This window comes from Euphorbia lathyris, chromosome 10 (genome assembly GCF_963576675.1).
Source record: "Euphorbia lathyris chromosome 10, ddEupLath1.1, whole genome shotgun sequence".
In the NCBI taxonomy this organism is placed as follows: domain Eukaryota; kingdom Viridiplantae; phylum Streptophyta; class Magnoliopsida; order Malpighiales; family Euphorbiaceae; genus Euphorbia; species Euphorbia lathyris.
The window spans coordinates 41,039,147-41,053,152 of record NC_088919.1 but is presented as its reverse complement, the minus strand read 5'-3'; the positions used below and the strand labels follow the sequence as shown (position 1 = coordinate 41,053,152).

General features: G+C 38.7%; 2 protein-coding genes across 2 annotated transcripts; both read left to right on the top strand.

The window, feature by feature from the left end:
* The first annotated feature begins 4,733 nt into the window (after positions 1-4,733).
* On the top strand, positions 4,734-7,666 carry LOC136208879 (receptor-like protein 46). Its single transcript, XM_066000162.1, has one exon. It carries the CDS (start codon positions 4,832-4,834, stop codon positions 7,244-7,246), a length of 2,415 nt encoding a protein of 804 aa, XP_065856234.1. The 5' UTR covers positions 4,734-4,831; the 3' UTR covers positions 7,247-7,666.
* A 2,521-nt stretch (positions 7,667-10,187) lies between these two features.
* On the top strand, positions 10,188-12,646 carry LOC136208880 (FT-interacting protein 1-like). Its single transcript, XM_066000163.1, has one exon. The coding sequence runs from the start codon at positions 10,188-10,190 to the stop codon at positions 12,576-12,578; it is 2,391 nt and encodes a 796-aa protein (XP_065856235.1). The 3' UTR covers positions 12,579-12,646.
* The last annotated feature ends 1,360 nt before the right edge of the window (positions 12,647-14,006 follow it).

The window sequence follows — 14,006 nt, the reverse complement described above, 5'->3', positions numbered from 1 at the left end:
ATAGGATCACCCTGACGGATGCCCCGGCCCGGAGAGAACTCCTCCGACATATCCCCATCCACCATAACTTGAAACACAGGAGAAGAAATACAAACCTTAATTAGCTTTCTCCAGTTGTCCGGGATCCTAGCTCTCTCCAGACTCTCCATCAGGAAATTCCAGTTGATGCGATCATAGGCCTTCTCCAAATCCAGCTCCAGAGCCACAATGCCTTTCTTCCCTTTCCTAATCTTCATCGTGTGGACCATCTCTTGGGCAATCACCACATTATCCATCATTTGTCTACCGGGCACAAAACTACCCTGATTCTGACAAATGATCTCCGGAAGAATGCCCCGGATTCTATTAGCCACAATCTTTGTAACCGTCTTATAAAGAACATTACAAAGACTGATGGGTCTCATATGCAAAAAGGAAGAAGGCTTATCAATTTTAGGAATAAGAACCAGGAGGGTTCTATTTACCAGCTCAATATCCTTAGAACCATTGAACACACCTATGATAAAATCATAGATACCCTCCTTCACAACATCCCAATGCTTATGGTAAAAGCCAGCAGACAGACCATCAATCCCCGGAGCTTTAGACGCCCCAATGCTGAAGATGGCTTGGTCTATCTCTTTTCGGGAAATAGGATGAAAGGCACTCTGACTGTTTTCCTCACTGATCAAAGGAAAGGTAGCAACAGAGTGAGCCCTCTCCAGCTGGACAGGATCCTCTTTGAACAGATCCTTATAGAACTCTAGGGCCAAATTCCGAATCACCTCATCTTCATACACCCAATCACCATTAGAATCCTTAATGGCCTCAATTCTATTCCTCTGCCTTCTGATCATGGTAGAAAGATGGAAGTACCTGGTATTACGATCCCCATCTCTAATCCAGGACTTCCTAGATTTCTGAAACTAGAGAAGCTCCTCCTGCCTAAGCACAGCTTCCAGCTCCTTCTGAAGGGTTCTGAGGAGGCCATCCAAACTGTGATCAAACCTCACCTCCAACCTACGCTGAATGCCCTCCATCCTATTTAATAACTTATTCTTTCTTCTAATAATATGCCCAAAGACATTCCTATTCCACCCCAGCACATTATTCCTAAACCCTTCAGCAGCTTGCAGGACATTCGAATCAGGTTTCCAATTCTCTTGAACGAACTCCTTGAATTTAGGATGGGACTCCTAAGCCAACTGATACCGGAACGGTCTCTTACCCCTAGGACGGTTGCCTCTCAAAAGTCTAAACAAAATAGGACAATGATCCGAATGACGGAATGGGAGATTTAAAACAGAACTCTCAGGGAAAGAAGTCTGAGCTAACACATTAGCATAGACCTTGTCCAAACGAACAAAGGTATTGTTACGTTTCCAAGTGAATCTATGACCAGAAGCCCCCAGATCGGAAAGCCCACATAAATCCATATTATTCTTGTGGTGAAGGCAGCGATTAACATAATGATTGGAACCCCCTCTCTGGTCACTCATAAAGGCGATATCATTAAAGTCACCCGCAATAAACCAGGGCTCAGAGATGCTGACACTCATAGAAAAGAGAACCTCCCAAAGCCGTTTTCGATTAGCTAAAATAGGGTCAGCATACACAAGGGTAATCAAAAAGGGCGTATTACCGGAAATACTCACTTTACAGTGAATGAACTGCTTATCTATACTAATAATATCAAAATGAATCCGATCTGGCCTCCAGAAAAGCCAAATCCCACCAGCCCAGCCAGTTGCCTCCGATCTAACACAACTCCAGTTCTTAAACTTCTTAACCACCTCATCTGCTTTCTCTCCACTAATCTTAGTTTCCAATAAAGCAAAACAAGAAAGGTTAAACTGTTTAATAAGATCATTAATATGGATACGGGTAGCTTTGCTAGCCGCACCCCTAACATTCCAACACAACAAATCCATCGAAAGGAGGAAAACTGACCGCACCAACCTACCTAAGCCAGGTATTTACTAGGGGCTCCTGAGAGCCTCACCGAGGTACCCGCAGGTCCCCTCTTCTCTGACAAAGCCAAAGAATTCTGGATGCTTTTTTGTTTACCCTTTGGCTTTTTCAAGCTAGGTTTAATAACCCCCATTGATTTCCCAATCCTAGGATCACCACTAAGAATAGGAATACTAACCTCATTTGTCTCCTTCATCCTTCGGGCCGCCAGATCCAGGGTTCCCCCCTGGGCTTCATTCTTGGAAACAAATAGGGGATTAACAGATTCAACCACCAACTCAGAAGGTTCAACAGACTCCAGGCCCGGCATGCTATGCTCCATATGCTCATCTCCCTAGACAGGCTCTTGAACATCCTCAATAGTCAAGGCTCCAAATCTAGATCAAGACCTAAGGGCTGAGCTGGTTCCAGCCTCCTCCCTAGCTTTGGGGATAGGCTTCTCCTTCACACAAGGAACAGCAATAGGCTTAGATAGAGAGGATTTCCCCTTACTGTTAATATCAGGAGGAAGATTCTGCACAACTGGAGGTTGTGTTCTACGACGAGCAGTCCTTTTTGCCACCATCCAGGGACCGAAGTTCCCTCCATTCCCCTGGCTTCCTACAGTTTTACTCCCAGTATCCTCAACAGTCTCCTTCATAACACTCTCCCTTTTGGGGCATCCTTCCTGAGAATGACCATACATGCCATAATCATAACAAATGTTATGTAAGCCTTCATACTCGATAAAGAACACCTTGTTTTGAACACAGAATTTTGACAATAAGGGTTTTGCAAGATCAACATCCACACAAACCCTTGCAAACTTGCCCCTAATGGCTCCTATAGTAGTTTTATCCACATGGTGGACCTTCCCAACCATACCTCCTATTTTGCTGAGAAACTTCTCACTGTAATACTCAATGGGAAGGCCCGGGAACCTAACCCAAGTCAAGATCCTGTTAACAGTACAATCATGAGGATTAAAATTTGGAACCCAAGGCCGTAAAGCCAAAACATGGTTGAAAATAATATACGGGTCCCCCTTGATCACAACATTATAATCCTCAACTTTGGTAAATTTGATGACGTAGTAGTCATTTTCAAGGTCAGTAATACTGACTTTCCCTTTCCTAGCCCATTGGGCTTGAATCCTTTGGGCAAAATAGTTAAAGCTAATCCTCTTCCCCAGCACTTTCACTATTAAGGACACCTTCCACTTCTCTCTGAGTTCACGCTTCTCTGCTGAGGACAGTCTAATAACCGGACAAAGAGGATCATCCTGGGCACCCTCCTCCTCGTCAGAATCAGAATACAGATCCTCAGACTCCCCTACCATCTCAACTTCCTCTAGACAAGGCTCCTCCTCAACCACCCCATAACCGTGTCTTTCCAAGAACATTTACCTATCCCGTTTGTGCCAATTACAGTCCTGGGGGAAGCCGCGTTCCCCTGTCCTTGAACATCACTCACAACCCTAGAAGGAATCTGACTCGAGGCAGCTTGCCCCCCAATTGCTGCCCCAACATGCCCAGCGCTGCCCGGGATAAGACAAACAGCACCAGGCACCACGCCGGAAATCCCAGCCCAGCGCCCAGCCCTAGCGCCGGCAGGTTCAGTGCAGTGCCCGGCGCTGTCGGCTGGAAAACAGGCGCCACGCAAGAGGCAGGCGGCCTCTTGCCCACAAAACCAGCCGGGACAACGGGAAGCGAGGCGCGGGACACCTCCGCTACCATTATTAAACTCTAACCAAACACATAAAACGTGTTTAATATCAAATAATAAAAGGCAACTCTAAAAACACTAAACAAACAGTCTCTAAATTGTATAAAAAGGATGCAAATAAGTCAAATAAATAAGTGGTATATAATGATAGATAAAATTCACGGTTAAAATCAATTTGGATTACAATTTAAAAAAATTATTCAAATAAATCAAAATATTCAATTTTAAATTTTAAATTCAATATTATCAACTATCACTTTTAAATTGGGATAAGGCATAAAAATACTCCCAAAAGCAATTTTACCTTTAACATTTAAAATTGTACAATTTTACCCTTACACAAGAGCAATTTTACTTCAAATATTGGCAAGTTGGGTTAATTTCAAACATTATAAAAATATTTTATTCATTATTCTGCACCAATTGTATATCAGTTCGTTTAAAAAAAAAGATTTCATATTTTGTGTGATTTAATAACAGAATTAGATATTAATATTAATAAATTCGGTGAAATTTTTTGAATTTTTTTTGTCCGAATCGTAAAATAGATAGTATATTTTTTTTAAAAAACTTCACGTATAATCATATGTTTATTTTCTGTTATTAATGAGTAATAAAATGACTAATATGTATAGTGTAGATGACAAGATTCATGACCTAGAAGACGGTTTGATGAATTATTTTTCAAATTGATCCAATTAGAGACAAAATTACTATTGGTTACCAATATTATAAATAAAGTTACTCCTACATATAAACGTTAAATCCCTTTTAAATTCAACATTTAAAAATAAAACACTTATTTATCAAACAGTTGCGCCATTCACTACTTTCAATTTAGCTTTCAATAATTATAAATATTCAGCACCACTTAAATTCGGTAATTATATCTTTTACACATTTTATTAAATTCCGGCTTAAGTTGTCAATATTTGAGAAATGGGTCCAATCCAAGTTTTAGGTGTTAAAATTTTCTACACTCGTTTTGACTCTTAATTCCAAGTCAACTATTATCAAAAAAATTCCAAGTCAACTTAAAGAACATCATCATCATCCTTAGTCCACTGAAAAAAGAGAACAGAATTGGACCTTCCTTTCACTTTCCTAATACTTCATTTAATTCTCAACTTCTTATCTCTTATTACCATCTCTACTTCCCAGAAAGAACTCAACAACAATGTCCAAACCAGGCTTGTTCATATCCCTGCTCTTCATTCTCTTCACCACTTCCTTTTCCTGTCCTGATTATCAAAAGCAAGCCCTTCTCCAATTCAAATCCTTGATCATCAAAACCCTTGACTCTTCCCCCATTTCTGATTACTCTCTTTTCGGCTTCGATTCTTGGAATTCCAGCTCTGATTGTTGCCAATGGGAACTGGTGGGCTGTAATAACCATTCATCTGTCACAGCTCTCTATTTTTACTCTCTAGTTTCATCATCTCAAGACCAATTATCAATCCCTTCTTCAGTTTTATCACCTCTTTTCCACATTCATACTTTGATGTTTCTCGATTTATCCTTAAATCACATACTCGGTCAGATTCCATCTAACATGTTTTCCAATCTTACCAGGTTGTTTCATCTTGACTTGATGCTTAACAACTTCACTGGATCAATTCCTCCTCAGCTTTTTCAACTCAAGTATCTTCAGTATCTCGATTTGAGCAGTAACGGCCTTACTGGTACACTAACTCGGGGCATTGCTTCTCTTAAGAGCCTGAGAGTGTTGAAATTGGATTATAATTCTTTAGCAGGAAATGTCCCTGAAGAAATTGGAAACCTGACAATGTTACAGCAGTTGAGTCTTCGTGGAAACCGAATCGTTGGTCGGATTCCATCTTCAGTTCTCTATCTGAAGGAGTTGCAGGTTCTGGATTTGAGGGAAAATGGTTTAACAATGGAGATTCCTGATAAAATTGGTGATCTTGCTAACCTGACAACTCTGTCTTTGAGCAATAACAGGATAATTGGGGGAATACCATCTTCAATTAAGAAACTGAAAACCCTGAAAGTTCTCAGATTGCAAGATAACTTGCTCGGAGGAGGAATTCCGGCATGGTTGTTTCAGCTAAGCAGCCTGAAGGAACTATTTCTTGGAGGGAATAATCTGATTTGGGATAACAGTTTACGGATAGTGCCGAGATGTATGTTAACACAGTTATCCTTGAAATCGTGTGGTCTTAAAGGAAGAATCCCGGAATGGATATCGAGTCAGAAGACACTTAATTTCTTGGATTTGAGTAAAAACATGCTTGAAGGATCATTCCCTCAATGGCTAGCTGAAATTGATTTGAGTCTCATTGTTCTTTCTGATAACAAGCTCACAGGTTTTGTTCCTGCGCGTCTGTTTGAATCTCTGAGTTTATCTGTTCTTTCCTTGTCAAGGAACAATTTCTCTGGAGAATTGCCAGATAATATTGGAAATGCCAATGGAATTATAGTTCTCATGCTAGCTGAAAACAACTTCTCAGGGAAGATTCCAGAGTCTATATCTGAGATTTATCGCCTCATTCTGTTGGACTTGTCGAGAAATAAATTCTCAGGGAAAGTGCCAATCTTCAAACCTGATGCATTGCTAGCTTATGTTGATTTATCATCTAATGAGTTCTCAGGTGAATTTCCAGTGACCTTTTCTGAAGAAACCATGATTCTTTCTCTTGGAAACAATAACTTCTCTGGCAGATTACCAAGGAACCTCACTAACATGAACAAGCTTCAACATCTTGATCTCCATGACAATAAAATTTCTGGTGAAATTCCAACATTTCTCTACCAGATTTCTGCTCTCCAAGTCCTGAGCTTGCGTAACAACTCACTCGAAGGTTCTATTCCCACCAGCATCGCCAATATCACTAGCCTTCGAATTCTTGATTTATCAAACAACAAACTCAATGGAGAAGTTCCGGACACGTTTGGCAATCTAATTGGAATGATAGAAACACCCAATACCTTTGCATCCATAGCAGATGTTTTCACCACTGGGTTCGAATTCAATGATTTGGTAGTTAACTGGAAGAACTCAAAACAAGGTTTATCAAGCCACAGCCTTGACATCTATTCCTTTCTAGACCTGTCAAACAACCAAATTTCAGGTGAAATCCCAACTTCAATAGGTCACTTAAGGGGTCTGAAGTTGCTGAATGTTTCTTATAACCGCCTTTCGGGCAGAATACCAGAAAGTTTCGGAGATTTAGAGAGCGTCGAAGGCCTGGACTTGTCACACAACAGATTGTCTGGCTCCATTCCTAAGACATTATCAAAGTTGCAACAACTTTCTACTCTGGATTTGAGCTACAACAACCTCCAGGGTCAGATACCGGTGGGAGGGCAAATGGATACGATGGATAATCCGGACTATTATGCGAACAACAGTGGGTTATGTGGTATGCAGATTAAGGTACCATGTCCAACAGCTGAGCCACCTGCACCTAAAGAGCCAGAAGAGAAGGAAGCTTGGTTTTCCTGGGGAGCTGCCGGTATTGGATATTCAGTTGGCCTATTAGCATCGGTGACAATAATATTTTTCAGTGGACTTATTCAGTGGCTGCCACCTCGAAATATCCGTTACATGCGTAGGAGGAGAAGAGTTTAAAGTGACTCTTGGAAATGTATTTTGTAGTATATATAGTAGTGAACTTTGTGGTGAAAAGTGTTGAAAAGTTACAAGGCCATGGCCAATATAGAAATGATAACAAATGCAACATTTCACCTATTAGAATAACTTAGCAGCAGAACTGCAGAAAGAAATCAGAATGTATCAATCATTTTCTTCAACATGGAAAGAAGGAGCATGATTTAAATGAAAGAAAGCAACTTAACAAATTAAGATAGTGAACTCGAATTTCATTTACTAGTCCAACGCTTGGGGCATTTTAATTTTACAAACATGTAAACTTGAAGTGAATCAGAAGCTTTGACTATAGTTAAACATTAGACGCACCTCATACTTTATTCTTATCTTTAGCAAAGAATTGAAATGAAGCCTTACTGATACCGCATTTGGACTTTGCTCTGATTGATATGCTGTGTGCTGTCCATTTTCTGCATTACATCTATGATATACCTAAAACACACACACACACAAAAAGTAAAGTATGTGTGCATAACTATGTACTTTTATTGTGTAATGGTGTATTTCCAAACAGTCAAGCAAGAGATATACTTTATGAAAAGTTAAATGTACCAAAATTAGAGCATTTAACTTTGTTGATGTGAAACAATTCAAAAGACAATAAAATTGCAGATTAGTTCCATAACAAAGAAAAGTAATGAAGAAAATTATGACTTCGATTAACGTAGCGATAGGAGAATAGAGATTGCATATACTAAATCAATGAACTTTCAGATACCTGAATTAGGGTTTTCTTTCCTCCAAAATCTTTGAACAATGATCAAATTGTGGATAATAAATCAATCAAATGAAAATGGAAGCTAATAAGTAAAAGAATCAAGAGAAATGCGATGGAATCAAGAAGAAAAAGAAAAATAATCTTCTGCCATCTCCGTGAATGTTGTTGAGCTGTCAAGTGTTGAATGAGTTTATAGTTTGAGTTGAAGTAGTCTACTTTGTTACTTAGGACTTAATATCCAATTTAATCACTTAAATTAATATAAGTATTTATTTAGTTTAATTACGTTTAATAAATATTGTTTTTCCCTTAAATTATTTCAGTTTTCCAGTTTTCTTAAATCCTTTCCTTTTTCTCTAATCTGTCTGTCTGTCTCTGATGCTAACTTCTAATAAATAACTTGTATACAAGTAACTAAAAACAAGCATTTGCAATCACAACGAATACTAAAATAATTAACTTCAACACGAACTGACAATGTAACCAAACAAACATATTTCAGTTTAATTTGGTTTTCAACCAAAAATATCAAAATTTAGACAACATATAAAACAAATAAAAATCACTATATTTTCTTAAATAACTTACCTCTAACAACAACAACAACAAAAAATCTTAAAATACTTTTAAAACATACCTATTTTGATTATTATCTCAATAACAATAAAAAAAATTAAACATTTAAAATTAAATGCATATTTCCCATCACATAAATGCATAATAGGAGTAATTTGGTTCAGTTCAGTTTTTTTTCACATTTTTTCCATACCAAATCCAACTAAGAAATACTCCTAAAACTACAACAGATTCCGAACCCAAATGTTAAAGAAAACCCAAACCAAATAACCAAATTGAATCAGTCAGTAATTCAATTTTAAGCAAAGAATGCACACCCCTAGCATTTGCAGTAAGTTTAATTGAGATTTTCTTACCATTTCAACCAAATAATACAATACACTGAAGCTGAAGAACCAGCCTCTCAAATACATCCTCAGAATATATATGCATGTTGAGAGGCTGAGAGAAGAAATAAACTATATTTGATATAGATACTAATTATTGGCAAGTCTATTAAACCACACAAAAGAAATTGGAGAAATGGAAAATCTGTTGCAAATGCATCTCCTCGTTAATCTTAAAAGGTCCTAAAACAGAAAGTAACACCGTATCATCCAATGGGAACATAAAAGAAACATTCGGATACTTTAAGGTTATTGCTGTAATGGGGATTAGACTTCCAGAAATTTAGTTTAGATCTTGAGAATTCCCAGATCACATAAAAACAACTTCACCAATTTTACAAATACTTGATCTGCATACACATTTTGAAGTTTTAAAGCTGCTACACTCAACAATGCACACCTATATAGGTAACAAATAGAGAATTAATGCAAAGCATAATCCCCCTGAAAACAAATAAACAAACATTCAATAAAACCTAAAATCAATGTACAATGAATAAACGAATTTCTCAGTATTGCTCATTAAAATGAGAATGAAATCAATTCCGTTATGAGTAAATTAAGGAAATATAGAGCAATATAGGCATAGTAAACATATGATGTGACTATATAATTGGTTGTATTGAATTATATATCAGAGAAAAAGGAAAACCCACGTTATAGAAGAAAGTTAAGTATATATTCTGTAATACAAAGACAAGTATGAAATTTGTCAGTTAAAGAACTTTTGTTGTCTTCAAGTAGGTATTGCTGCCCTCACAAGTAACAAATACAAAGATATTATGCTTTGGAGGATGTAAAAAAGAAACTAAATGCAAATATTGGAAAAGCTATCTGAGGTTCCTTTCTTGAGCATGAGAAAGCAGATCTCTTTACAAGTTCTTTTCTTCCACTTTGAGTTTGGGATTTCTTGCACCAACCCTCTTTCTAAAAGCTTCACCACCTCTCACCTTGAGCATGAGAAAGCAGATCTTTTTACAAATTCTTTTCTTCCACTTTGAGTTTGAGATTTCTTGCACCAACCCTCTTCCTAAAAGCTTCACCACCTCTCACCAAATTCAGATGCTAATCATCCTCTCCTTTTCCCTTACATTCCTCCTCCTGCTTACACTACTACTAATCTTGAGTCCAAAAAACTTGCTGAAATTGCTTCAGATAGTACTACTGTTGCATTGCTTCAATATACAACCACCAACACCCTAGCCTATCAAGGGAGTACACAATGCACTCTGCTAATCAGCCTAACCGTCCCAGTGATGAAAATGACTATAGTTTGAAGGACACTAATCCCCAGCTCGGGGAACGGTGGCCTGCTGCTGCTGCTGCTGCTTCTGGAGGAAGAGGATGGATGAATAATGAGAGATATACCAGCACTTATGACCTTGTTGAGCAGATGTCTTATCTATATGTTCGAGTTGTCAAGGCTAAAGATCTTCCTCCCAGCTCCATTACCGCAAGCTGTGATCCTTATGTGGAAATTAAGCTCGGGAACTACAAGGGGAGGACAAAGCATTTCGACAAGAGAATGAACCCCGAGTGGAACCAGGTCTTTGCTTTCTCAAAAGACCGGATTCAGTCATCAATATTGGAAGTCTTTGTCAAAGACAAAGAAATGTTGGCAAAAGATGATTATCTCGGAAGGGTAATTTTCGACTTGAATGAAATTCCTACAAGAGTTCCACCTGATAGTCCGCTGGCTCCTCAGTGGTATAGACTGGAGGAACGTCGTGGGGGAGGGAAGGTACGGGGAGATATCATGCTTGCAGTTTGGATGGGGACACAGGCGGACGAAGCCTTTCCAGAAGCATGGCACGCAGATGCTTCCTCGGTCTATGGAGAAGGTGTTCTCAGCATCAGATCAAAGGTATATGTATCACCGAAATTATGGTACTTGAGGATCAATGTGATTGAGGCTCAAGATGTTGTGCCAAATGATAGAAGCCGCATCCCAGAAGTACTTGTAAAAGTTCAGGTTGGGAATCAAGTTCTCAAGACCAAGACATTCCCAATTCGAACAACCAATCCGCTCTGGAATGAGGATTTGGTGTTCGTTGTAGCTGAGCCTTTTGAGGAGCAGCTGCAACTTACCGTTGAGGATCATGTGCATCCTTCAAGAGATGATGTCTTAGGAAAGATAAACCTTCCACTCAGCGTTTTTGAGAAGCGACAAGATCACAGACCAGTTCATTCCCGCTGGTTCAATCTAGAGAAATTTGGCTTCGGTGTATTGGAGGCTGACAGGAGGAAAGAGCTCAAATTTGCTAGCAGAATTCATCTAAGAGCTTGTCTTGAAGGCGGATACCATGTCCTCGATGAATCGACAATGTACATCAGCGATCAAAGGCCAACAGCCAGGCAGCTGTGGAAACAGCCTGTAGGGATATTGGAAGTAGGCATATTGGGTGCACAAGGTCTTCTACCAATGAAGATGAAAGATGCCAGAGGAAGCACAGATGCTTATTGCGTAGCTAAGTATGGTCAGAAGTGGGTCCGAACTCGCACAATTCTCAACACGTTTAATCCGAAATGGAACGAGCAGTACACTTGGGAAGTCTATGATCCCTGCACAGTAATAACTTTAGGTGTTTTTGACAACTGCCATTTAGGAGGAGGCGAAAAACCAAATGCAGCAGATTCAAGGATTGGAAAAGTGAGAATTCGATTATCTACCTTGGAAGCTTTTCGTATCTACACGCATTCCCACCCACTTCTTGTTCTGCATCCAAATGGAGTGAAGAAAATGGGTGAACTGCAACTCGCTGTCCGATTCACTACACTGTCTTTGGCCAACATGATATATGTGTACGGTCGTCCTTTGCTGCCTAAAATGCATTACCTGCATCCATTAACAGTGAATCAAGTAGACAATCTAAGATACCAAGCAATGAGTATTGTGGCAGTGAGGCTTGCTCGAGCCGAACCGCCTTTGAGAAAAGAGGTGGTGGAGTACATGTTAGATGTGGATTCTCACATGTGGAGCATGAGAAGAAGCAAAGCTAATTTCTTCAGAATCATGTCACTTCTCTCCGGTTTCTTCTCCATGAGCCGATGGTTCAGTGATATTTGCCAGTGGAAGAATCCAGTCACATCAGTACTAGTTCATATTCTGTTTCTGATACTGATTTGGTATCCAGAGTTGATACTCCCAACTATATTTCTTTACATGTTCCTTATTGGTTTATGGAACTACAGATTCCGGCCGAGGCATCCACCTCATATGGACACAAAACTATCTTGGGCAGAAGCTGTACACCCAGATGAACTCGATGAAGAATTTGACACGTTTCCTACTAGTCGATCCCATGATCTTGTTCGGATGAGGTATGACAGGCTAAGAAGTGTTGCAGGAAGAATTCAAACAGTTGTAGGAGACATTGCCACACAAGGGGAGAGGTTAGGATCTGTGCTTAGCTGGAGAGATCCAAGAGCAACCAGTCTTTTCGTTATGTTCTGTCTTTGTACAGCATTGGTGCTTTATGTCACACCGTTCAGAGTGGTGGCTCTGGTTGCCGGACTTTATTATATGCGGCATCCCAAATTCCGAAGCAAGCTGCCCTCTGTTCCCAGCAATTTCTTCAAGAGATTGCCAGCAAGAACAGATAGCTTATTATAAATCCCTAAGGATAATTTATTATTTTTGTATCTTTGTTATTTGGTGGCCATGTTAATAGGCTTGTAAGACGTGGTTGTAGTTTCTTTGTAAGGCTATATAGCCACTTGTTTTCTTTGATTCAATAAGAGAATTACAAACTTTTCTCATTCATTTGCTCAGATTTTAACATTTGGCACCAGAGCAGAATATCTGAGCTGTGATTTAGTGAGTGCAGAGTGCAAATATGTGAGTTAAGTGAAACACATTCATAGGAAGCAGCTTTTTTTTTTTTTTTTTGTGAGAAAGAAAAACATGTCTACTGACAGTGGATTTGTGCAGCCTTCTATTCCAAAATTTGATAGGCATTCCCTGTATTATAGATATGCCCTTACATCAATAAACCCACGAAAGTATCCTAGGTTTTTCAAAAATAAGCAATTATATCCTAATCTAACAGACCTTCTATGTGGCATAAACGGCCGGGTTATTGTTGTTTATTGGTATATTCTTCTCTTCCTAACCCAATATCAGATATATGCAATTGAAGAACTGAAAATGGCAAAAATCATCTGGATGCTTCAGATTTTCTTCCAAACTCCCTGTTATTCTCAAATTCCTTGAAATACCAAATGGATCAGCGAAAGAAAAAAATTAGGAGAAATGATGAATTGATTTTTGAAGGAGATGGAAATGAAAACGAAGGATTTAGTCCAGGAGACAGATTACGAATTAAATAAAGATTGAACAATCTCTCTCTCAGTACGCCACAAGCTACAACGCTGAGTGGATGGCTGGCATTTAAGAGAGAATGAAGAAAACACTGAGAGGAGGTAGAACGTTATACCTGACTAGGGATAGCATAGCCGCCGCGCCAGTGAAGGAGGAGAAATGGTGACTGAACCACCGGGGGAGTAGATCGCTGCAGTTAAAGGAGGCGCAGCAGAAATGACGGTAGATCGAGTCTATACTGCTGTTCCTAATAATACAGGAACAAATATGTATATTAACCCAAAATTTAAAGAATACTGTGAATCATAGAAGATGGTATTTTTGATGTAGCAGCAGCTACTGAAGTTCAACCCATGGACGAGCAAAAGAAAACCGTTAACGATGCCAAATCTAAGGATTTTAAAACAAAAAATTACCTCTTCCAAATCATTGATAGATCGATTCTGGAAACTATATTGAACAAAGTGTACATTTCCATTTTTTTCGGCAAATTTTTAAGTTTTTAATTAATTTTACTTGAAATTTTTATGTTTTTAAAGCTAATTTGTCATATTTCGGTATAAATTAATAAAAATACCGAATTATATTCTAAATGTGACTTAATAGAATTAATATATAATTTTAACCTATTATAAATTTTATTCGAAATATATTTCTTGTATTTTGAACAAAATTAAATTTTGCTTTAATTTGAGTTATGATTTACTAATTAAAATTCAA

What these genes read in the sequence shown, in the direction of transcription:
- LOC136208880 (XM_066000163.1), top strand. Translation starts at nt 10,188, where the DNA reads ATGCACTCTGCTAATCAGCCTAACCGTCCCAGTGATGAAAATGACTAT.
- LOC136208879 (XM_066000162.1), top strand. Translation starts at nt 4,832, where the DNA reads ATGTCCAAACCAGGCTTGTTCATATCCCTGCTCTTCATTCTCTTCACC.